Source organism: Ceratotherium simum, chromosome 39 (genome assembly GCF_057802395.1).
Source record: "Ceratotherium simum simum isolate JZ-2026a chromosome 39, ASM5780239v1, whole genome shotgun sequence".
Classification (NCBI taxonomy): Eukaryota; Metazoa; Chordata; class Mammalia; order Perissodactyla; family Rhinocerotidae; genus Ceratotherium; species Ceratotherium simum.
This window is the reverse complement of record NC_141938.1, coordinates 15,412,296-15,435,783: the sequence shown is the minus strand read 5'-3', so window position 1 is coordinate 15,435,783 and position 23,488 is coordinate 15,412,296. Positions and strand designations below refer to the sequence as shown.

General features: G+C 61.4%; 1 protein-coding gene across 2 annotated transcripts; it reads right to left on the bottom strand.

Annotated features, from left to right (window-relative positions):
• Window positions 1–1,450: 1,450 nt before the first annotated feature.
• ATP8B3 (ATPase phospholipid transporting 8B3) lies at window positions 1,451–22,991 on the bottom strand. Of its 2 annotated transcripts, none has more exons than XM_087425832.1 (28): window positions 22,910–22,991; window positions 21,417–21,478; window positions 20,899–20,990; window positions 20,114–20,227; window positions 18,949–19,047; window positions 18,537–18,598; window positions 18,021–18,093; window positions 17,840–17,910; window positions 17,322–17,404; window positions 15,219–15,377; window positions 14,389–14,477; window positions 13,705–13,895; window positions 13,420–13,628; window positions 12,390–12,421; window positions 12,150–12,306; window positions 11,540–11,728; window positions 11,325–11,437; window positions 9,619–9,783; window positions 9,384–9,495; window positions 8,244–8,319; window positions 7,942–8,059; window positions 7,322–7,706; window positions 7,007–7,230; window positions 4,959–5,042; window positions 4,575–4,814; window positions 4,268–4,406; window positions 3,872–3,999; window positions 1,451–2,586 (listed from the first exon to the last, which is right to left on the bottom strand). In XM_087425832.1, exons 2-28 carry the CDS (start codon window positions 21,466–21,468, stop codon window positions 1,669–1,671), a joined length of 4,374 nt encoding a protein of 1,457 aa, XP_087281958.1. In that variant the 5' UTR covers window positions 21,469–21,478; window positions 22,910–22,991; the 3' UTR covers window positions 1,451–1,668. The 2 variants fall into 2 exon arrangements, with proteins under 2 accessions (XP_087281958.1, XP_087281959.1); XM_087425833.1 differs by lacking the exon at window positions 22,910–22,991 and adding an exon at window positions 22,006–22,063.
• Window positions 22,992–23,488: the final 497 nt, after the last annotated feature.

Below are 23,488 nucleotides of genomic sequence, written 5' to 3'. Positions count from 1 at the left end.
CGGCCCGACCCGGTTGGTTTCACAGTAGCATGAATTCCCAAGTGTCTTGTTCAGAGGAGACAGACAATCAGCCAATTCGAGTCTTGTCGCCCAGGGCGGTGGGGGGCTGGGGCGTACCCCAATTTCCTGAGATCCCAAGGGCCCTCCTGAGGCCCCCCTCTCTGGGCAGGCACCCAGCTGAGTTCCACCAACCCCCGGGCTGGGCATGAATCCACCTGTCTGTCTGGCCTGGGAGGTGGGGCGATGCACACCCGTGGAGCCCTCTCTCCCCGCCCACGCTGGGACCCTAGAGAACAGAGGGGCCCCCCAGAATCATGAAAGGGGGCTCCGAGACAGTCTCCTTGCCTGAGACTCCACTTCTTCCACGAGGCCCCACGCTCCCCCCAGGGGAGAGCCCACTTTCCATGCCGGGCCCCAGGTAGGGGGATTGTGGTAGCCAGAGGGGGTCCCTTAAACGCTGGAGCACAGAGGCACCAGTGTGGAGGGTGGGCCTGGGGCCGCAGGCTCAACCCACCCAAAATGAGGGCGGGGGGGGTGGTCATGCTCCGGGGCCCCTCCCATCCAGCCCCTGCACCAGCTGGAACTTGGGCCATGTCACATTCTCTGCCCTTCAGATCCCAGGGCTTCTCCTGGTAGCCCCGCAGACACCCCCAAGGGCTGGTCTTTGGGGGGAGTCTCTCAGCCAGGGTGAGGGAGGGCCAAGAGGCCACCTGGACACCAGGGCTGCTTCCAGGGGAGACATTACGTGGGTCATCCAAAGCCCCCCAGTGCTAGAGGGAAAGGAAGCCCTCTCCGCCCCACCCTCAGGTGACAGGCTTAAACAATAAAAAAAAAAATCGTCATTGTTAACCATTGCTGTGCTGGATCTGTTGTTTTGTTTTTCTCCAATAAATTATTTTTGAGTCACTCACTTGAGCTTGTGTGTTGCCAATGGGGTGGGGGGAGGAGGGGGAGGAATGGGGCTCGCCCACCATGAAGATGGGGAGGGAGGACGGGGTCAAGGGAAAGGGGAGGCTGCCTCTCCCAGCCCACTCCTCTGCCCTCTTCCCTGGCCACGGCCCTCCCTGAGCCCCCAGCCTGAGGGGCTCCACCTTCCACAGGAACAGTTAAGAATCAGAGAGAAGAGCTCTGGGCCCTTGAGCCCAGCAAGCTCTAAGTGCGCCTCTTGTTGGAGGCGTCACTGCCCATTGCTCTCTGGAGCCTGAAGTGTAAGGCGGTTTAGTGGAGGGGCAGAAACGAAGGCAGCCTGGTGGGGGAAGAGGCCGGTTGGTGCCGGAAGTGGCCCTCATCTGCTGCCCTGGGAGGGACCCGCAGGCAGCTGTCGGCCGGGGGCGGCCAGGGCTGGTCAGCAGAATCTGCTCAGCACCTCCCTCTGTTTGGAGAGCGACAGAGCTTTATCGACGTTCTCTACCCCAAGAAAACAAAAACACAATAGACGCTTCCCCTGCAAATCCCCCACCGGGCCACTAGAGGTCAGTGTTTTGATTTTTAAAACCAGGAAAGACAGTTCCGTGAGGCACCGCAAAAGGAAGTACAGGAAATGAGTGAGCCTCTGAGTGCTCTGGGTCAGAGGAACCCCGGTTTATTAGAGAAAGAAAAGGACATGGAGCCCTTGTCTTTGGGGGCAGGTCTTGTGCTCACTGGTTGATGATGACTAAGCCTGGGCAGTCACTGCTCCTTGTGAGGCAAGGGCAGCTGCCCCCCCAGGTCAGGTGGAACTTGGCTCTCACTGGGCACCAGCTGCCCCTCCGAGGGCAAGGGCGCCACCTCCATGGGCTGCTCATCTGTGGATGATTCTCCCGTAGAGGGTGGCGTAGTTTCCACCAGGGTAGGATGGGTCTCATTGGGAAGTGACGCTGTCCCCTCCTTGGGGGACTTGAGCTCCTTTTGCCAGAAAGGCCAGATCTTCCAGGATGACCGTGAGACACTCCAAAAGGCCTTCTTCTCTTCCAGGGGTGCTGGCTGGCTCTCCAAAGACAGCTGGCCCAAAGGCGTTGGCTGACTCTCAGAAAGTGACAGCTGGCTTTCTCTGGGTGATGGTGGCATCTCCTGAAGAGAGAGTGGCCTCTTCCTGGTCAGTGTCAGACTCTTGGGATGAGAATATGGCCACTGCCCATACGAGAGTGACCTTTCCTGCTTTATGGGCAAATTCTCCTGGAAAGATCTGGGTTTCCAGTTAGTGCTGGGAGCCACGTTTCTGGTGAGAGACACTTGGTTATCCAGATAAGAGGATTGCACATCCACAGTGAAGGAGGAGCTCATCGTGGTGGCGGGCTGCGTGTCCTCGGAGGACACCTTCCCCCGGTGCTGGCGCCTCTTCCTCCCCAGGAATGACATCTTCCTGGAGAACCAGGGTGACTCCTTGATGCTCAAGGAGAGTTCTTCATCGGATGGGATCTTTTGATCAGCCAGCATGTCACTGTTGACCCCTGGTGTCTTCCACAGACTTGTGCCCTGCGTGATGAGGTCCGCGTAGCCCTCGCGGTGGGAGAAGGCATAGCTAGAGCGCCGGGTGCGTGACTCCCGGCGTAGGTAGGGCATCGGTTCCACGGTGATGATCTCCTCACTTGGGGCCTCCACCTCCTCCTGCACAGCAGCGGGGATGGCAAGGGTCAGCAGGCTCCCACACTGTGTTGATTGCTCTCAGGTCGCCTGCCCCCAGTGGGGGCCATTCAGAGGCCTTGGCCACCATTGACTGGCTAGGCTCTTCCCTACCCAAGTTGACCCAACTAGAGTCCTTCCCTGGGACTTAACTCTAGACCAGCCAATCAGAGTCGTCCTTCCCTGGGACAAACTCTAGGCCAGCCAATAAGACTCCTTCCAAACTGGGACAAACTCTGGGCCAGCCAATCAGAGTCCTTCCCTGGGACAAACGCTGGACCAGCCAACCAGAGTCCTTCCCTGGGACTTAACTCTGGACCAGCCACCGGGTGCCTTGGGCACCCTCTGGTCGCAAAGCCAGGGGAGGTGAGCCTGGAGCAGCTGTGTGTCCAGCCTGTGTGGCAGAAGGTGGCAGGTTTGCGGCCACGTCTTGGTCCACCATTCCAGTGAATTCTGGAGCCCAACCCAGCTGCAACCCATCCTTCTAGGTTTTGGTTATGTAAGCCAGTAAGTCCCCGCCCCCAACCTTTTTCAGTGGTGTAAAATAGACATCACATAAGAATTACCATTTTAACCATTTTTAAGTGCACAGCTCAATGGCATGAAGCACATTCACATTGTTGTGCACCCATCCCCCCAATCCATCTCCAGAACTTTCTCATCTTACCAAACTGAAACTCTGTTCCCAAGAAACACTGACTCCCCAGCGCCTCCCCCAGCCCCTGGCCCCACCATCTACTTTCTGTCTCTGTGGATGTGACTCCTCTAGGGGCCTCCTGTGAGGGGACCACACAATGTCTGTCCTTCTGTGTCTGGCTCATGTCACTGAGCATCATGTCCTCAAGGTCCATTCATGTTGGAGCAGGGGTCAGAATTTTTCCTTCCTCTTTAAGGCTGTGTAATATTCCCGTGTGTGGATGGACACATTGTGTGTATCCATTACCCCTCCACCCACACTGGTGTTGTTTCTCAGCTCCCCCTCTCCAGGTCATTTCTGTCATCTCGACCCCCAAGCCCTAGATGCTTCCTGGTGGAGGTGCCATGGGGTCAGGACTGGAACCAGGTTGGCCTTCTGAGTGCCCCCTGCTGTCTCTCTCCTGGGAAGTGCAGTTTCCCCCCTGGGGCCCTGGGGCCTGTCCTTTGGCTCCTGAGGGCGCTGGGTGTGCGTCTGGGTCTCCGCCCCCCTCCCCCCAGCCCCATGTCCCCTTGGAGTCCCAGCTCCCAGCACAGGCTCTGGCGGATGGGGTCCCGGGACCCCAGGCCCCCTCACCTTGGGGTGTGGCTTCTTGAGGGCTCGGTGAATGAGACGGAAGGCCAGCACAGGCAGCGTGTTCAACGACACGTTCAGCAGGATCACCAGCAGGATGGGAGGCTGGGACAGCACGTTGCGGTCAGCGTCTGGCGACAGGGCAGTGTCACGGCCCGGCCCGGAGTGGAGCCCCCCCAGAGCCTGCTCAGTGCCCCCACCTCCCGACGCCCCACCTCCTTCCCCTCCCTTTACCCCTGGGACACCCTGATGCAATTCCCCAAAGGCACCACCCGCTCTGCACGCCCGCCCTCCCTGCACCACCGAGGAGAGCAGGGCTCAGGGAGGGCAGGGCGGGCTCTCCGCCGTTGGCACGCCCATCTCCAGGGCCCGCCAGCCCATCCCCTGCCGGGGGCTCACACAGAAACGAGAAGGTCTTGGGGGAGATTTGGAAGGACCAGAAGTTCTGGGTGAGTGCAGTCATGACCACATAGAAACAGAAGCTGAGGACAATGGCCAGCACGAACAGGACCGTCCAGTATTTGATGATGAGGATGACCTGAGCGAGGAGGGAGGGGTAGGTGGGGGGGCGGGAACCCCAGGGCAGGGCTCCGTGGAGGAGGGTGAGGGCTGGGCCCTTGGGATTTATGAAGGGCAGCTGCTGAGGCCCCCAAGGAGGGGTGCCAGGTGGCGAGACCTCAGTGGCCGGTGGCCGAGGCCCCCTTACCTCCACAGTGATGGACAGCAGGCTCGATAGGGCCACAACCACAGCGAACGACTGATAGTCGCCGGAGATGACAGGCCCGCCTGAGTCTTGGCAGATCCACAGGGTCATGAAGAAGTTGACTAGGGAGGTGGCCGTGCCGTGGGCGATGGCTTGGAGAATGACTCCATAGTTGAAGAACTCGTCCTTCTGGCCCGCGATGTACAGCTCCGGCAACTCCAGACTCCGCTCAGCGCTCACGTCCTAGGGAGGGTGGGGGGAGTTGCAGGCTCTTGGGGTGGGGTCAGGGGTGGGAGATGGCCCCACCCCAGGCCCCCAGCAGGAGGAAGAGGGATAGACACAGGAGCATCTACAGCGAAGGGGGAGCCCAGGCCTTGAGCTGCTCACCTGCTCGAAAAGGCCAATGTAGAGAACCGGGAGGGTGGTGTAGAGAAGATTGAAGAGCGCCAGGAACCAGCCTTCATATAGAGGCTGGAGGGCGGGGCGGGGCAGGAGAACGTGGTCAGCCTTTGGGAGTCAGATGACCAGAAACAGAAACACGTGGCATCTTTACCTGAGGAGACCCACCCACACTAGCTGGGCCCCTGGGGAGGATTCCAGGCGAGTTGGAAAGTCACATTCTAATCAAGGTTGGGGCTGAGACCAGGGTTGGGTTAAGCGAGGCAGAGAGAAAAAGCATGGTCTAATCCTATTAAAACAGCACCTTTGAATCTGTCTTCACTGGGTGGCTTCACTAAAGAGCCAGGGAGGAGAAATGGCTCAAGAATGCGTTTTTAGATCGTTTTAGATTTAGGGAATCACTGACGGGTTAAAGAGTTGGAAGAGACCCCATGGACAAGTCACCCAACTCCCTTCCCGATGCGTGAATCCAGTGCAGTTAAGAGAATCTGGGTTTTGGTTCCGAAAACGACTTTATGTGCATCCTGGGGCTGAGCAAATAGGTAACAATCAAGAATTTTGCAAGAATCGAGTTTCTTGCTGTTGGAGAAAAGAGTTACAAATGAGTACGTGGAAAGGGCTAAGCTGAGCCTTGTTCCGCGGGACTGGCATCAGGGGTGTCGGTGGGAACTCATAGTTTTTAATATACACAAAGATAGAGGGATGGGTAGATACAGGCATAGATGGGTGTCTACACATGTTACTGTGTGTACGTTTCCCACCTCTGCCTACTGAGAGGGGAATGGCGCCCAGCAGCAGCGAGCACACCAAGCACTGAGAGCGTGGTGTCTGACCACCATTCTCTAGTGAAAAGAACCACAGCTCCTTACGGGAGTGGCTGACTGCAGGGTTTGGGCAGAGAACTTTTTGTAGCACCAGAAAGTGAGGATGTGCTCGGAGAAGAGCAGGCCCGTGTCAAGAGGACAAATTGAGGACAATCTGAACAACAGAATATAGACTAAAATAGACACCCATGAGTTCACACTGATAGGAATAAATAATTGAATAAGTAAATGGGGGAGAAGGAGCCATTCTTCCTACAAGAGAATTCCAATTAACGAATGTAGAAAGACTGGATGCAGAGGACCCCAGGATCAGGAACAAGGTGGGGAAGCCCACCTTTCCCATGGCTATTCCCATCGCTATTGGAAGTCCTAGCCAAAGCAATTAGTTAAGAAAAGGAAATAAAAGGCATTGAAATCGGAGAGGAAGAAGTGAAACTGTCTCTATTTGCAGAGGACCTGATCTTGTATGCAAGAAATCCCAAGGATCCACAAGAAAGCTACTACAGCCAATCAAGGAATCGGCAAACTTTCAGGGCACAGATCAACACCCACAGAACCACCTGTGTCTCTGTACAGCGTCAATGAACAGTCCCAAAAGAGAATTAAGAAAACAATTCCATCTATAGTAGCATCTAAAAGAATAAAATGTCTGGAAATAAAAAAGTTAAACGAACAATATGTACTTATCGAGGGTGCCTCTGTGGAGCTCCCTCTCAGATGCCTGGGCATTAGTGACGGGGCGCTCACTCCCTTGCACAGCTGTCTATTTTCAGACGATTCCCTTGCACACAGGGGAAATCATTGCCCTAGGACTCTTCTAAGACTCCAGAGAGGACATGCAGTCTTCACCATGATACCGTCCAGAGACTTGAGGCCAGGGACCAGCCCTCACAGTCTTGCACTCTCTGGGGTTCAAGCTCTCTTCTCCTCTAGAAGGACGTACATTTGGGCCATCTGCCCTGCCCTGGCTTCAAAGCTCCAATTTGCCAAATAGCCCTGAAAATGCTGGGTACAGAGCTGGGCAGAAACCATGCCCTCCCTTTCTCTGAACTCTGTACCTCTGTGAACGCAGCCATGTAACAGGCTGCCTTGCTCGGCGACCTCAGGCAAGCCCCGCCCCCTGAGGACCCCAGAGTGTGCGCATGCCTGCAGCCCTCCTGGAGGCTACCGCAGAGACACGGCACCCCCCGAGGGCCGTGCCCTCCCACGCACCTGGGCGCTGAAGCCGCTGTAGAAGGCGAACCAGACCTGGACCATCATGCTGGCCAGCGTCTTGTAGATGAAGTAGCGCAGGAACTTGCAGACGCGCAGGTAGGACCAGCGTCCGTGCACCAGCAGCAGCCGCTGCAGGAAGCAGAACTGGGCCAGCACGAAGTCGCTGTTCTGCACCGCCTGCATGCCCTCCTTACCCGCCAGCCCCACGCCGATGTCCGCGGCTGCAGGGGCACACGCAGCCCGTCGGCTCCGGCCCGCCCCCCGCCCGGCCCCCGCCGCAGGCCTCCCCCAGCCCTGCTGCCCACCACCCACTCTTGATCATGTTGACGTCGTTGGCGCCGTCCCCGATGGCCAGGGTCACCACGTGCTGGTATTTCTTGACCAGCGCCACGATCAAGGCCTTCTGCTTGGGCGTCGCCCGGCAGCAGATGACCGCCTGGCACCGCGAGGCCAGGTCCACGAAGGCGCGCTCCCGCCGCACCTCGGGGCTCTCGCGGGCGCGCGCGGTCTTGGCCTGCGGCGCCAGCCCGGTGCTCCTCAGCGGCATCCCGAGGGTCCGCCACATCAGCGACAGCCGCCGGGCCTGCAGGAAGTCGGTCCTCTGCTCGCCGGGCTCCTGCCAGGGCTCTTCCACGTCCGTGCTCACGCTGTGGACCAGCGCCCGCGGCTCCTTGCGCAGCGACAGCAGCAGCTGGTCCTGGCCGGCGGGAGGGGCGGGGGGGACCACTCTGCCTGCGCCCCTCCCCTCCGGTGACGCGCCCCCACCTGGCCGCTCCTCCCAGGCCGCCCCCCACCCCCAGGCTGGACTTGGCCCTCCCTGGGTCTGGCCGCTCTGAGAACCATCTCCTGGCGTGGCGTTCAGGGCTCTTGCGGCTCCTCCCAGCCCCTCCCAGGTGCCAGGGGGGCCCCGTGCGCCCCCATCGGTCACTGACCAGGAACTCGCCGTTAATGACCATGGCCATCTTGACCTGTGGCAGGAACGCGTTCTTCAGACACTGCTCGCCTCCCAGCAGGTTGTTGTTGCTCTCCCAGTAGGCCTCCAGGATCCGACTGCGGGGACCCAGCGGGGGCTCAGCCACGGCGGTGGGCACGGACGCCCTCCCACCCCCTCCCCAGCTGTGCCTCGGTTTCCCCCGGGAGTCCAGCCAGGTGGAGGTGAGCGCACTCTGCAGACCCCCAGGGCCACGGGTGCCCGCCCCGGCACTGGCTCATCCGCCCCCACGCTGCCTCTTACATTATCTCCTTCTCCTCCAGAATGAGCATGTCCTCTGAGAGCAGCCGGCAGGCAAAGCCGATGTTCACCGCCGTCTCTGCAAACCAGCCGGGCTCAGCACGTGGCAGCAGCCTGCCCAGGGCCACGCCCACTCTGCCGCAGAGACCCAGGCCCCGCCAATCACAGCAGCATGCCCCTCCCCCTGGCCCAGGCGATTGGCTCAGAGGAGGGCATGTGACCCAGGCCAGCCAATCAGAGCCAGCCCTGAGACTTTGGCTGCAGTTCTGAGTGAAGGGGTGTCCCTTCGGACTGGCTGGGGCTGGGCTGCTGGAGGGAGGTTAGTCTGGGGCCATGACCAAGGGGCCATAAGACCTACCATGCCAAGGGTCCATGGGCACTTTTAGGAACCCACAAAAATGATTTAGTGTCTTTCCAAATCAGAAGAAGAAAAAGAAAAGTGACTATAACCCACCCCGCATACTTGTCTTTATACCAATGCAGCTGTAAAATGTCATTTTAAATATTTTGTGTGTGTGCCTTGTGCCCACGGAAGTCTTAATGTGGCCCTGCTGGTACCCATGCCCAGTGAGGTCCTGGAGAACCTGCAGGGGTGGGGGTGAGTCAGAGCTCCTGGCCCACAGGACCTGAGGTTCCATGCTAGTTTTTTTTTCTTTTGGTGAGGAAGATTGGCCCTGAGCTAACATCTGTGCCAATATTCCTCTATTTTGTATGCAGGATGCTGCCACAGCATGGCTTGATGAGCGGTGTGTAGGGCCGCACACAGGATTGGAACCTGCAAACCCCAGAGTGCGCAAACTTAACCACTATGCCACTGGGCTGGCCCCTCCATGCCAGCTTTGCCCCTAAGTCACTGGGCAACCTCTGGCAAGTGCCCCGAGTTCTCTGAGCCCCGCTGGGCCACCTATCACGCAGGAGTACCAAGGGCCCCACCTCACAGGAAGCGCAGGCCCGCCCAAGGGAGGTGACCGGGGGACCCCAGCATTTTTCATTGTTCCAGTTTCTCCCTTCCCAGGGACAAGGTGGAGGACAATGCTGAAGCCACACATGTGGGAGGGGCGGAGGGTGGCGCTCTGGGCGGGTTATGAGCTCTCTCCCACCCGCCTCCCTGTCTCCGTGCTGCAGCGGCCGCCCAGGACCCACCTTGCTTGTCCCCTGTGAGTACCCACACTTTGATGTTTCCCTGCTTCAGACACTGGATGGTCTCGGGGACGCCATCCTGGAGTCTGTCCTCGATGGCTGTGGCTCCCAGCAGCTGAGGGGGCGTGGGGGGCACGGAATGGACTGAGCGAGGACCCGGCTCCCCGGCAGGGGTGGGGGGATTGCGGCCCCCTGGGGCTGGGCGGGGCGCTGGCGCCCCTCCCCCGCCTCTGCCCACCTGGAGGTTCTGCTCCATCTCCTCGTACACCTGGTGCAGGGCGTGGGCCCGGTTCTGCAGCAGGATGCTGGCCTCCTGGTGGCGCTGGCGCCACTCCTGGTACGCATCCTCGTCCACCTCCTTGTAGGCCAGGCACAGCGTCCGCAAGGTCTGCTCAGCAAAGGACTAGGGGCCGGTGGGCGGGCACCACGATGTCACCACCCTGCCTCCCGGGCTCTCCGCCAGCCACCGCGCCTCTCAGCCCTCTCTCTCCGCCTGGGCTCCCGGCCCTTGTCCCCACCCATGGTCTGGCCTCCCCGAGAGGCTGGGATCGCGAGCTGCCCCAGCTCCGAACCTGCCCTGTCCCAGCCAGGTGTCCAGTTCTGTTCTGCCTCCAGACCTTTGCACCTGCCATTCCCCCCCAGGAACACCCTCCCTAGGCTTCGCATGGCAATTTTTAACTATCCCGCAAGACCCTTGGAGGAGCCCTGTGGACCCCTCCCCAGGCAGGGCTTCCCTGGCCCCGGATCCTTCCCTCGGACCCCTCAGCTTAGGAAGGTCTGCCTCATTTTTCAAGGGGCGGAGGCCTCTGGGGGTGGGAAGGGAACAGGAAGGATCCTGTGGGACTCTCGCTCACCCCAGGGACGCCCATGGCTCCTACTTCCGTCCTGCGCCCCCACCCTGCCCAGGCTTTCTGCCCCAACGGGCGGCCCCAGGTCTCTCTCGCTTTTGTTCTTGACTGGCGGTGGGTCCCTGGGTGTCAGGAGCTCCAGACAGGCCTTTGTTTCTCCCATGCCTCAGTCTACCCATCTGTTCCATGGGGCAGCTGAGCCAAGCCATTTTGCCGAGCTCTTGGGCTCTGGGTCTTTATCTGACTGCACTTCCCCAGTTCTGAGTCAGAGACCTGACGCCTGGCTCCCCCACACCCCATTCCCCACTCCCAGCAGAGCAGGGCACTCTGGGAGGCCCCAGGTGGAGGGACACAGGACATTCTTTCCACAAACATCCCGGCCGCCAGGCTCCTGTGTTGGGTGATGCTGGGGACCCAGCAAAGCCCATGGGGATCCCCATAGGGTCAAGGCTGGGCCAGAGAGAGGGGGCTGGCATGACACAACAGCTCCATGTTAGGGTCGGGGCAGGAAAGGCTCCCTGGAGGGGGGGACCTCGTGGCTGAGCCCTGAGGCCCAAAAGATCCTGAGTGACAGAGCAGAGGAAGGCATTCCAAGCAGAGGGACGAGTGCGTGCAAAGGTCCTGAGGCATCACCTAAGCATGGGGAAACTGCAAGCCAGAAATGGGGGTCCCGGGGAACCCCCTGGGGGGCAAGAAGAGACCCAGCTACAGAAGCAGAAAGACACATCCTCAAACCCTGGGCTGAGGGGTTAGGGCTCTACCCACGGAGAGGAAAGATTTGAGGCAGGGAGGGCTGAGCGTGTCCTGGAACCCAGGCCTGGCTTGGGAAGGGGGCAGCGTCCAGGGCCAAAGCCCAACCACAAGGGATCCTTGTGTGACTTAGAAAAAGACACCCCCTCTGGGCGGGTGCAGCTTGAAGTTCAGCCCCCTCCCAGCCCATGTGTGTGGGGTTGTGCAGTGCGCAACCTGGCCAACTGTACGTGGCCACCCTGGGTACCGGAGGCCCCTTCTCTGCACACTCTCCTCCTCCGCCCTGTCCTCCTCTCTTTTGCCCTCGATCCCTGCCCCTCTGCCCTCCCTTCCCACAAGGACTCACGGCCAAGGCTTCCTCCGTGGTCCACTCCACTTCGCCTGTCACGTGCAAGCGCTCAAAGATGACCGTGTCGGCGCCTTTGGTGTAGAGGTAGATGGAGCCCTCGGGGTTCCGGACTGCGGAGGGAGAGGCCCAGCTGACCACACAGGCGCCCCTCCCCGCCTGCCTCCGCCTCAGGGTGAGGCGTCTGGGCACAGGCAGCCAGCGCCCCCACTCACCCAGCACCGACATCCGCTTGCGGACGCTGTTGAAGTCCATCATGGCCAGGACCTGGTACTTCCGCTCCTCGCCCAGCTCCAACACCGTGATGCTGTCCTGCGTGCGCGCCAGGAACACGTAGCCGAAGTTCCGGGCCGCCGTGACCAGCGCCTCCTCGTCGGGGGACGCCGCCTGGTACACGAGCTGGTCTGGCGGGGGGAGGGGACCGCGGGGCGGGGCGCGCTCGCTGAGGGCTCCGGCCAGTCAGGCCCCACCGCCCACCTGGTGGTCCCGCCTCCATCCCTTAGCACAGTGCAGGAAACGGCACGGGAGGCCCCACCAGGTACCTATGGCATGACGGTCTCTGGGGCCTGAGCAACCTCTCAGCCCCATACAGAAGGTGGGCGCTTGGGTCCCAGCCTGGATGACCTCCCCTCCCAGCTCCATGTCGGATCTTGAGCCCCGGGCCTGGACACCCTCTAGGTCCGGAAGAGGTGGGGTTGGGACACGGGCCCAAGCAGCCTCTAAGCGTCTCGGGGTTGGGCTGGGCCACTCTAAGGCCAGGAGACCGTCCCAGGAGCCCGGGGCGCGCATGGCCTCTCCGGCGGGCGGGGGCCCGCGGGCACTCACTGTTCTTGTCTTGCACCATGACCGTGTGGCAGACAGCCAGCAGCCGCCAGAACTCCCGCACCATCGCGTCCTGGTTGCCGCGCACGGCCTGCAGGAGCCCCGCATTGTGGAAGAATGACTTCCCGTTGGCAAACGTGTTCCAGAGGTAGGGGTTCTCCTGCGGGGCGGTGAGGGGACAGGCCGCTCTGGGTGGGCCGCTCCCCAGCCCCCCATCCGGTGCGGCAGGGCGGCTGGGCTCACCTTATGCGGGGTCTTCCTCTCCTCATCGGGGCCTGAGGAAAGACTCTACTTCAGGCCTCAGCTCCCAGGACCCACTCGGGGTCCCGCAGCCCCCACCCCCTGATCTCAGGCCTCCTGGAGCTGCCAGATGCAGCCAGACAAGCGGGAACTGGGGCTCCAGGCCCGACGCCCCCAGCAACCAAGGACCCCGGCCTCAGCTTTGCCTTCTGCACAAAGGAGAGAACGAGGCAGCCACGCCTCCCAGGGGGCCCAGGAGGGCAGCCCTGAGCGGGACCTGGCCCCACGGAACACGTTTTGTCTGATCTCCTCGTGGTGTCTTTTTAAAACCGGGATGTGGCCACCTACTTCGAAAAATTGGGTGATTTCACAGAAAAATCTGAGTCCGTAGCACTTCTATAAACATCAGAGGATGGGGCCCGGGGTGGGTGCTGCTCGCCACAGACCCCAGTGCTCCCTATCGCCCCCCCAGTCCCTGGCTGAGGTCGTGGGCCCATGTCCGCCTCTCGTGCTGGTGACCGCCCACCACACCTGATTACGACCCAGCTGGCTCCTCTGTCACCTCCTGCTCTGAACCGTGGCCCCTAGTCACAAACTACACGGGGGGATGGAGACCTACACCCGCCCCGATGCCCATTTTTGTGTGGCCTGCGAGCTCAGAATGGTTTTCACGTTTCCAAATGGCTGGGGGTAAACTATAGGAAGAGTGTTGTCCCGTGACACGTGAAAACGCTACAAAATTCGAAATTCAGCCTCCACGCGAGACGATGCTGCCCAAGAAGCCAGACGTACTGACTGGCTGGCCCTTCACAGGAAAAGTCTGCGGACCCCCAAGGGAGACGAGCCACACGGCTGCGGTGCTGGGGCTCTGATGTGAGCGGCAGTGCTGGGCGGGGGGCGGGGGGGGGCATCCAGGAGACCCAGAAGCCCCCCGGGGCCCCTCCTGCACCCCGGGGCCTGTCCTGGCTGTGGTGGGGAGGGCTGGGGGGCCGGGCGGGGCCCCGGGGGAGGGGCGCGGGGGGGCGGTCCCCACCGTAGATGACGCCGTTGATGCAGCATTTCTTGAAGGTCATGATGTTCTGGGTGAGCGTGCCCGTCTTGTCGGAGAAGATGTACTCCACCTGGCCCAGCTGGTCGTTGAGGCTGGTGCTGCGGGCCTTGGCTGGCGTGTCGTGCGGCTCGTAGTACATCTGCACGTCCCAGTTGATGAAGATGCTGTTCCCCAGGTAGATGAACTCGGCTCTGCAAAGGCAGCCGGGTCACGCCCTGGCCCGCCACCCGCGGAGGGGCGGGCGGGGGAGGCGGCGCGGGCACCCACATGATGAACATGGCCATGGGCACCATGACGCTGAGCAGGATGAGGAAGCCCCAGAAGATGAGGAAGGACTCGGCCGCCACGCTGGGCATATCGTTGGTGGGCAGGTAGTGGTGCTTGCCCTTCAACTCCTTTGCCTTGTACCAGAAGCCCAAGGTCAACCCCGCCGAGATCACTATCAGGGACAGGAAGATCTGCGGGGCGGACGGGAGATGGGGGGGCGAGCTGGGGACACGCTCAGCATGAAAGGACAAACACGGAGATGGGACCCCCCCCAGCTCTGGCTTCAGGACAGGGGGCCGGGGGAGCAAGCCAACTGTCCCAGGGGGAGGGGAACTCAAGGGGCTGTGCCAGGTCTTGCGGCTGCTCTTTTTCAAAATTACTATTACAATAACTTTAAAAGAGATAAAGTCAGTTGAGCAAAAAGGTAAGGATTGTTAAAAGTCAGTAGAGTAGGTGAGTATTTTATTATCTCCTGGGGTTCTGGAAAATGTCAGGATCAAAATTTATCCTATAAAAACTTTTTTTTTTAATCGTTATTTTAAGAGAAGATTCTCTGGCCCAAAGACCTGTCTGTGGAATCAGGCTGCACATTTTGCAGAGGAAGGAAACTGAGGCCTGCAGGACGACAGCGAGGCTTCTGTCTGTGGGTGTTCTGCCCCAGAACAGGGACTCTGGACAGCTTACCAGGACCACCAGCCTGTTCATCATGTGGTCTATCTTGGTTCTCTTCAGATGGATCGTGCCACAGTTCTTCATGATCTTTGTGTCAAAACCTGCAGGGTTTATATCCTTCCATCCACCCACCCATCCACCTACCCATCCATCCACCAACCCATCCATCCATGTATCCATCCATCCATCCATCCACCCATCCACCCACCCACCCATCCACCTACCCATCCATCCACCAACACATCCATCCATTCATCCACCCATCCTTCCATCCATCCACCCATCCTTCCATTCATCTACCCATCCTTCCACCCACCCATCCATCCATGTATCCATCCATCCATCCATCTACCCACCCATCCATCCACTCATCCCTCCATCCATCCATCCATCCATCCACCCATCCTTCCAGTCATCCACCCATCCACCCAGCCAGCCAGCCAGCCAGCCAGCCACCCATCCATCCACCCATCCACCCTTCCATCTACCCATCCATCCCCCCACCCACCCACCCATCCACCCCATCCTTCATCCCCCATCACCCCATACCCCACCCACACCCCCACCCATTCATCTACCTGCCCAGCCACCCCTCCTTCCATCTACATACAAGCACCCCACTTTTTCCAGCCAAAACAAGGATGCTGGCTCAACACGTCCATTTCTACAGTTTGAGAACCCAGGGTCCAGAGAAGCCACACCATGCGACAGATGCTTATGGCAGACGCATGCAGCAGCCAGGCCTGGTTTTGTGACTTCTTGCCAATGACTTCAGGGTTCTCACCCACCCCCACCCTCTGACTGGGACAGCTCATACTCCAGGGGCCCCGGAGGGGCTGTACCGGCATAGATGACCAGTCCGTAGCAGGTGTCTGTGTTTCGGATCTTGCAGCCACGCAGGAGGATGTTGCCGCTGTCCAGGGGATATTTCTTGCCGGTCCATTCCAGGCACCCGACGAAGTGGTGCATCCGGCTGTTGGGTTCCTCACACACCACCTTGCCTGTGGGCAACCGGGCGGTCAGGGAGCCGAGGGCGTGGCTGGGCTCAGGCCGCCCCGCTCCAATGTGGTGGGGGGTGGGCTCAGGGAACATTCCTGTCACCCTCTGGCTCCAGCCACCCTCATGGCCCCACACAGCCCCAAACTTCCCTTCTGGCACCTCCACCCCCACCACAGAGCCTCCTGGATGCTCCAGCGCTGGCCCCTCCTGGCATCAGGGCCTTTGTGTATGCTGTTCCCTGTGCCAGGACTCACACCTCCTCAGGAAAGCCCTCCCTGATCCTCCACCAGATCAGTTTGCCCCCCATCCAGCCCCTTCCTCATGGTTACAATCCAGGGATGTCACTAGACATCTGTTCCGCCATGAGAGCAGGCCCCTGCCTCATCTCAGTTGCGCTGGGACCCCAGGGAGCACACAGTAGGTGCTCTATACATGTGTGAGGAGGGAAAGAAGGAAGGGATGCCTGCAGGCAGGAGACTCATCCAGCACCCCGAAACCACAAGGGACAAATGCAGGGCACAGTGTAGGGTTTTCCAGAAGACAGCAGGGGTGGGGCCGTTCCTACTGGGCCCTGGGGCCCGTCCACCATTGCTCACCAGCAGGATAGCGGGGGCCCTGCTTCCGCTTGAGAAAATGGGCTCGGGGTGCAAAGGTCTGCCCAGGGCAGTGCCCAGCAAGGGCTAAAATGACAACAGGGTGCAGCTGGGACCCCGGAAGGGAGAGAGCTGGTGGGCCCCAGGGTTCTTGAACGACCCTCGCCTGCTCCGCGCCATTCCTTCTCAGGGACTGAGTTTGTCCTGAATGTGGAAATGGGATGGATGGTGGGCAGAGGAGCCCTGGGGGAAACTCATGCTGCTCGCCACCTCTCTGAACCTCAGTCTCCTCCTCTAAAAAGTGGGGCCACGCCTTGCAGGAATGCTGAGGCAGCTGGGTCAGGTCAGGGCTCAGAGAGGGCCGTCGGACAGGTGTGGCCGCCGTCCAGGCAAGCGAGGCCTTTCCCCAGCTATTTGAACAGTCACGCAACTAGCATGTGGATGTCGGGAGCCAAGGGGCTCTATTCCGAGAGAAAGATTCTGCTGCAGAGCTGAGTAGAGTAACTTGCCTTTGCAACAAGACAGGAAAAATAATAACAGTAAAGGATCCCCTTACTGGGCCACGGCAAATGGTAACTGTAGCCACAGGTGTGAGACATCTCCAGGCAGAAAATAAGAAACCGAGAGGGGTGGGATGGCTCCTTGGCCCCAGGTCTTTTCCTGCCATGCCTGCAAATTGTTGGCCCGTGTACACAGGCTGCCTTTTCAGTTAAGCCACCAGAAGTGTTTGCTTCAATGTGGTCGTGTTTTAAAAATAAAATGTAGCTCCTGATAAAACCCACAGCAGGTTTTGTAACAACAATAACAGAAAATACCCCGACTAACACAGATTCAGGGGACATGAAATGGGCCTGGGATAAGACAGCCTGTTAAAAGCTATCCTGACCCCGAAGGTCCGAGAATGAATGAGATAAAGAACAATCAGTGAGGGGCCAGCCCGGTGGCACAGCAGTTAAGTGCGTGCGCTCCGCTGCGGTGGCCCAGGGTTCGGATTCCGGGCGCGCACCGATGCACCACTTGTCAAGCCATGCTGTGGCAGCGTCCCATATAAAGCGGAGGAAGATGGGCACAGATGTTAGCTCAGGGCCAGTCTTCCTCAGCAAAAAAAAAAAAAAAGAGGAAGACTGTCGACAGATGTTAGCTCAGGGCTGATCTTCCTCACAAAAAAAAAAGAACAGTCAGTGAGAACTGACCATGCCCGTCTGGGTAGACGTCACTGAACACTCCCCACCACACCCCATTACCAACCCCAAACCCAGCGAGGCGGGTGACTTTCGTGCCCACTGCATAGCAGGGTGTATGGAAGCCCAGATGTGTGGACAGGACAGCTGCCTCCTGCTCTCCGCCTCTCACCGTGGAAGGACGCCATGTTCCTTACACTGGTCAGCTCGTGGTGGGTGATCATCGGCGCCTGCCTGAACTTCAAGTTGGTTTCCCTGGTGACGAGAAGGGGAGCGAGGGGTAAGGTGGGGACAGACAGCGCCCAGGCAAGGCACCTCCAGCCCTCTTCCAGAGTCACTCAAACATTTTCCCCGAGCACCTACTATGCGCAACTGCCAATCAGGAGGCTGAGGCCCAGAGAGGGAGAGGGCCTTGCCCAAGGTCACACAGGGCATTTGCAAAAGGGCTGAGGCCAGACCCTAGGCCTTCCTGCTTTCCGGGTGGTGGGGCCTGGCACACAGTAGGGCCTCTAGAAATGTTGGTGCAAAGAAAGCCGGTCCCTTCCTCTGGTTTAGCCTTATTGCCCCTGCTAGCCTGTAGGTGCCCCGTGAATGCTCCTGGGGCGAATGACCATAACATCTGAGTGGGCTTGGCTGTTGGGGAAAGCTCGCACCCGGCCCCCAAACTCCTAGTGACGCTCCGTGCCTCACCCGTCGATGTCGGCCGTCTCCACGTAGCACAGGCTGCTGGGCTCCGTGCTGGCCAGCAAGAGCAGGTCGGCCTGCAGTGGGGAGGGGGGTCGGGAGGGAGGAGACGGCATTGCAGGAGGCACAGGGAGGAAGACAGCGGGCGGGCGGCCCTCCCCCCGGAGCGGGCGTTCGGGGCGCTGACCGGGACGATGCTGTCTCTGTGCAGACAGACCACGTCCCCCACGCACAGATGCTTCCATTTCCTCCACTGGAAGCTGCGGGGAGCGGGGCGCAGGCGTGAGAGGGGGCCCTCTCAGGCCCAGCCGTGGGACCCCCGCCCCCTCACCGCCCCCCCCCCCCCCGCCCCGAGCTGGAAGAGCTGGGGCTTTGCTTCTGGAATGTTCCCACCCGCAGGTCTCTGCCGGGACTCGGCCTTCCCTCCCCTCCCCTTCAGCTGAGCTCGCAGCCCTGCGAGGGTTAACAATGGGGGCCTCAGCCTCTGCCCCCATCACAGCGCCCACTGCAGGCCTGGCAGACAGCAGGCGCCCCATCAATGCTGGCCTGGGTCCCTGTCAGACCCAACCAGGATGTCCGGGAGCACGGAAGGTGCTGGACACTCTGCTGGACACCCCTCCCCGCCGTGTCCGGCCCCGGCCGTGCTGGAGCCCCCCCACCGCTCCAGGATGGACCCCCCGCCCCCCGGCCGCTGTGGCCTCACCTCCTCCCCACCAGGATCTGGCAGGGCCTGTTGTTGATGATTCTATCGCTCCTGTGTCGCCCCTGGGCCGACAGGGTGCGTCAGAGAGAGGGCACGGCCCCCCACGCCGCCTGGTAATGGCGCAGCGCGAGCCCCACCAGCCGCATCTGTCCAGGGACCCCGGCAGGAGGGCCGCCAGGCCAACTGCTGTCGGCAGGAGCAGAGGGCAGATTCCACCTGCCACCCGTGTGGCCGCCAAGACCACCCGGCCGGGGGGCCTGCAGGCATCTGCCCCTTGTGGCCGCAAGAGAGTGTGGATGACACAGCCCACCAGGGCCGCCCACGCTGACCCCCTACAGCCCGGCCCTCTCCCGGCACCTGGGGGGACCACCCTGACCCCAGTCCCCACCCCGGCCACCCCCACCCCACTTACGATGTCGTCCACCAGTTCTCGGGTGGCCCGGATGACCAGGAGGCACACAAGCGGGACAAAGAGCGTAAACCAGGGCAGCGTGGAGATCTCGGGGATGCTCTAACACGGAGGGGGGTCACGCTGGCCCCTGTCCACCTGCCCCCCGGCTGCCTCCTCCTGCCCTCCCACCCGGCACGCCTGGCCCCTCAGCCTAGCAGGCTGTGTCCCTCCTGCTGACCACCCGGGCCCGGGGCCAGCCGTCTCCCTGCACGAGCCTCAGGACAACTGCCCTTGGTCCCTCTCCCCGCCCGGAACTTCTCCCCCACGCCTCGTCTCCCTCCTGTGCCCAGCTCCCGTGTCACCTCCTCCAGGAAGCCCTCCTAACCCCAGGGCCTTGGCTCTCTCTGTTCCCCTTCCCTGTAGCCCTATCCCTCCCGGTCACCCTTCAGGTCCGAGCTCCATCGTCTCCTCCTCCAGGGGCCCCCTAGACCAGCCTGGTCCCCCGTGTGGTTTAATGACAGTCACCCCCACCAGCCCCTGAGCCACCTGAACAGGGGTGTCAGGGCCACCGCCAGGTCCCCAGTGCCCAGACAGGACCTGCACACAGTAGGTGCTCACTAAGTGTCCACTGGACTGATGGAAAAAAGCAGAGCATGTGACTTTACTCAGAACAAAAAGGAGATGCTGGGCGGGGGCGAGGGGGTTCTGGAAACTGCCCACTCGCTGAGAAAGGGAGGTGCCCAGGCCAGACGCCTGCCCCCTGGCCTGGACCGCCCAGCAGGTCCCAAGAACCTGCCCTTGACCCCTCCTTCCTCCTCACCCTCTGGGGTCACCTCGGCCAGCTGGGGTCAAGGGGGCCATCCATCCTGGAGAAGGGGTGCGCCCTCCTCGGACCCAGAGGAGCCATTCACACTCCTTCACTACTCAGCATATATTAAGCACCTCCTGTGTGCCAGGCCCCGGGCTGGGCAGTGGGGACCCGGCCATGAAGGCGCTCCCAGTGTGCGGGGAGCCGGACATTGGCCCCGTAACCACAAAGACCAACACACGGTGAAACCACCCTGGGTCTACAGAGCCAGGTGGCGAGGGGGCTCTGAGAGGGCTTCCTGGAGGAGGCGACGGGAGCAGGCGACAGGATGGTGTGAGCCTGGGCGCTGACCCCCGGGGCTGCCCCACCCTGCCCCACCTGGAGGACGATGATAAGAAGGAAGTAGAGGTTGGACACTTGGCGAAACTGCTCGTACAGGTTCAAGGGCAGGAAGGAGAAGACATTGTACTTGGCCGTGTGGATAACATTGGTCTGGAACGAGAGCCAACATGCGTGTGCCCACCCTGCCCCGCCCCGGCCTCGCCCCGCCCTCGACCACCCCAGCCTTAACTGAGCATCTACTGAATTCGAGGCTTTGATCCAGCATTTACTGAGCGCCCACTGAATGCAAAGCCTTGAGCCAGCATTTATTGAGTGCCTGCTGAATGCAAAGCCTCGAGCCAGCATCAATTATCGACTGAATGCAAGGTCTTGAGCCAGCTTTAATGAGTGCCAGCTGAATGCAAGGCCTCAGGCCAGCATTTACGAAGCAGGCCAGCGTTTACCCAGCGCCTGCTGAATGCAAAGCCTTGAGTCAGCATTAATTGAGCACCTGCTGGGTGCAAAGACTCCTTGAGCTGACCTGTGACCCCGGAATTTCCCCAAATGAGACACATGCCAGGTGATTTTAGGCAGAGCCCGATGGACAAGCTGTACCTTAAAGGTTTCTTATTAACTTATTTTTGGGAAGTAGGGTGGGGCGAAGGAGACGCTGGAAACGCCAGTACGAACTGGGGATTCGGCTAGAACGGGGGCTCCAGTTCCCGTGATTAAATCGAAATATCGAGTGGATACAGCACAGGCGGAGCTCGTGTGCCCCCCAAGCAAACCCCTGCAGGCGGACCCCAGCAGGGCTGCGGGGGCGGGGCGGGGGGCCTGCCCACCTTGTACTTGCGCCTCTGCCAGCACAGGAAGCCCTTCTCCTTGAACTGGTTGTTGTAGGCCCGGCTGTTGGCCTTCACCTCCCAGGTGAACCCTGGAGGCGGAGAGAGCGGGCGTCACGTGGGGTGGCGGACAAACACGCTAAGGACACCCCAGAGGAGGGCTAATGGGCCCCGGGGGACCAGGCACGGGGGATGCTCGCCGCCCGGGGTGCGGGAGCCGGTAAACAAACAGAAAGGCCCCCACCCCAACCCACCCCCGGGCCAATCCCTAGGCTCAGCGAACAGGCCCTGGGAGGCCCATTCACGCCCACTCCTTCTACAGAGCGGGTAAACTGAGGCACGCCCCCGGCCTGGGCAGCCCAGACAGTTCTGGGCTCGCAGCCCCCAAGTCCTGAGTCTACCTTTCAGGCACAAGGTTTGGGACTATTCCTAACCCAACGAGAACCCACGCTGGGCCAGTCAAACGGGTTTTGGGGGGGTCTCGCCCCGCAGCCCGCCCTCGGCCCCAGGACACGCACCTGAGTTCTTCTCTTCCTCCTCAAGGTCTTCTCGGTAGGCGAGGCTGCCCATGCCGGCGGGCCTGTTGGGGAGAGGGGCCCAAGGTCACACCAGTGGCCCAGCCCTCGCCGGGTGTTGTCCATTACTCTGCCTCCAGGAGCTCCCGGCCAGAGAGGAGGCGCTCTCTAAAGCGTCACCTCCCACGTCCATATGCTGCCCCCTCCCTGGGCTCAGAAGGTTCAGCCACTGGCTGTGTGTCCTTCCTGAACATCCTCAGGCCCAATGGGGCCCGGGCTGACCCCCAAACCCACAACAGCCCCATGTCCCCCGGTCCACCCCAGTGAGCAATCTGAGGTTGCCTCACCTCCCCCCATTACGGCTGGTCCCTTAGGATGAAGGATTCTACCTCTGTCCATTGCCCCCCACCCCACCCCACCCCGCCGGCCATCCTCAGTCTAGGCTCCCATCGCCTCCCGGGTCTCCCTGCTGCCCCCTCCTGCCCCAATCTCCAAGTGGCACACAATGCCCAGCCCGGTTAGGTGCCCAATCAATGTTTGTTGACTGACTAAATGGAACCCCAGGATTATACTTTATATCTCGAAGGCCAACCTGCAGATCTGAGCGTGGTGGGGGAGACGGAGGCAGACACACCTTCCACAGAGCCTGGAACATTCCCACCAGCTAGTTCATGGTCACTCCTGGTCCTCCGGTGCCAGGAATTTGAGCCTCACCATGGGGCCCTCCCCATAACCCCCACCCCCAGCACTCAGCAGCTCCCTCCTCTCCAAGCCCCGGCTGTTCCCTCTGCCAGGAGCACTCTTCCTGCAGGCCTCCTCACCCTTCTGGCCTCAGCTCATACTTCTCAGACCGTCCAGGATTGTGCGGACGCCGCCTCTGGGCTCCTCCTCTGCCTGGGGTGTCCCCCATCCCGGTTCTGAGCACCCTCTCTCCCCTGCTTCTTTCCCTGTCTGGGCCGCTGGCTGAATTCAGAACCGCCCGGGGCAGGGACGATGGCGTCTGAGTCACCGGTGACCCCAGTGGGGCAGGGCCTGATTCAGGGCCAGCTCTGACGCTCCCGGGGACCTGAGCTGGCTGGTGCCCATTCTCCAGATGAGGGAAAGTGAGGCTCAGCCAGTGGGACCTAGAGCCGGGGAGACCCAGCGGGGACAGGTGGGGCTGGAGGGGACGCTGAGACGGCCAGAATCCACCCACCCCCCGTTTTTCTGGGACAGGGACCCGCCCCCAGTGTTGCCTCCTCCTCACTCTCACTCGGCTCACCGGAACGCCCCATTAACCCCCGGGGAGCCCCAGCATTCCCGCGGCTGCGGCTGCGCGGGGTTCGAGGCCCAGGCCCGACCGCGTCCACAGGACACTCCTGGGGACCCTGCCCCGCGCGATCCTCTAGGGGGCGTCCCCTCCGTCGCCGCGGCGACCTCCCGCCCTCGGGCCGGGCAGGGTCCAGAGAGGGTGTGCGGCCGCCCGGGACGCACAGCCTCGGAGCGCCGCCGCTCACCTGCGCGGGCCGGGGCGGGCGGGGCCGGGCTGCCGGGGGCGGTCCGCGGGCGTCCAGGGCGGTGGACGTGGTGGAGCTGTTAGCCCGGGGCCAACGGGCCTGGAAAGGGCGGCGCGGGCGCGGGGCGGCGCGGGGGCGGGGCGGAAGGCCGGCTGGGGCGGGGTCAGATCCGGAGGCGGAACCTGGGGCGGGGCCGGGGGGCGGGGCCAGTGTCGAGGGCGGGCCCAAGGGGCGGGGTCAGACCGGGAGGCGGGGCCAGGGCAGAGGGCGAGCCCAAGGGGCCGGGTCTGAGCAGGAGGCGGAGCCTATGGGCGTGGCCAGGGCAGAAAGCGGGTCCGAGGGACGGGATCAGAGCGGGAGGCGGGGCTGAAGGGCGGGGTCAGCGCGGGAGGCCGGGTCGAGGGCGGGTCCAGGACAAGGGACTGGGCCAGAGCAGGAGGTAGCGCCGAGGGGCGGGGTCAGAGCAGGAGGCGGGGCCTAGGGGCAGGGCGGGGCCAGGTCAGAAGGCGGGGCCTAGGGGCGGGGTCAGAGCAGGAGGCAGGGCCCAGGGGCGGCACGGGGCCGAGTAAGAAGGCGCGG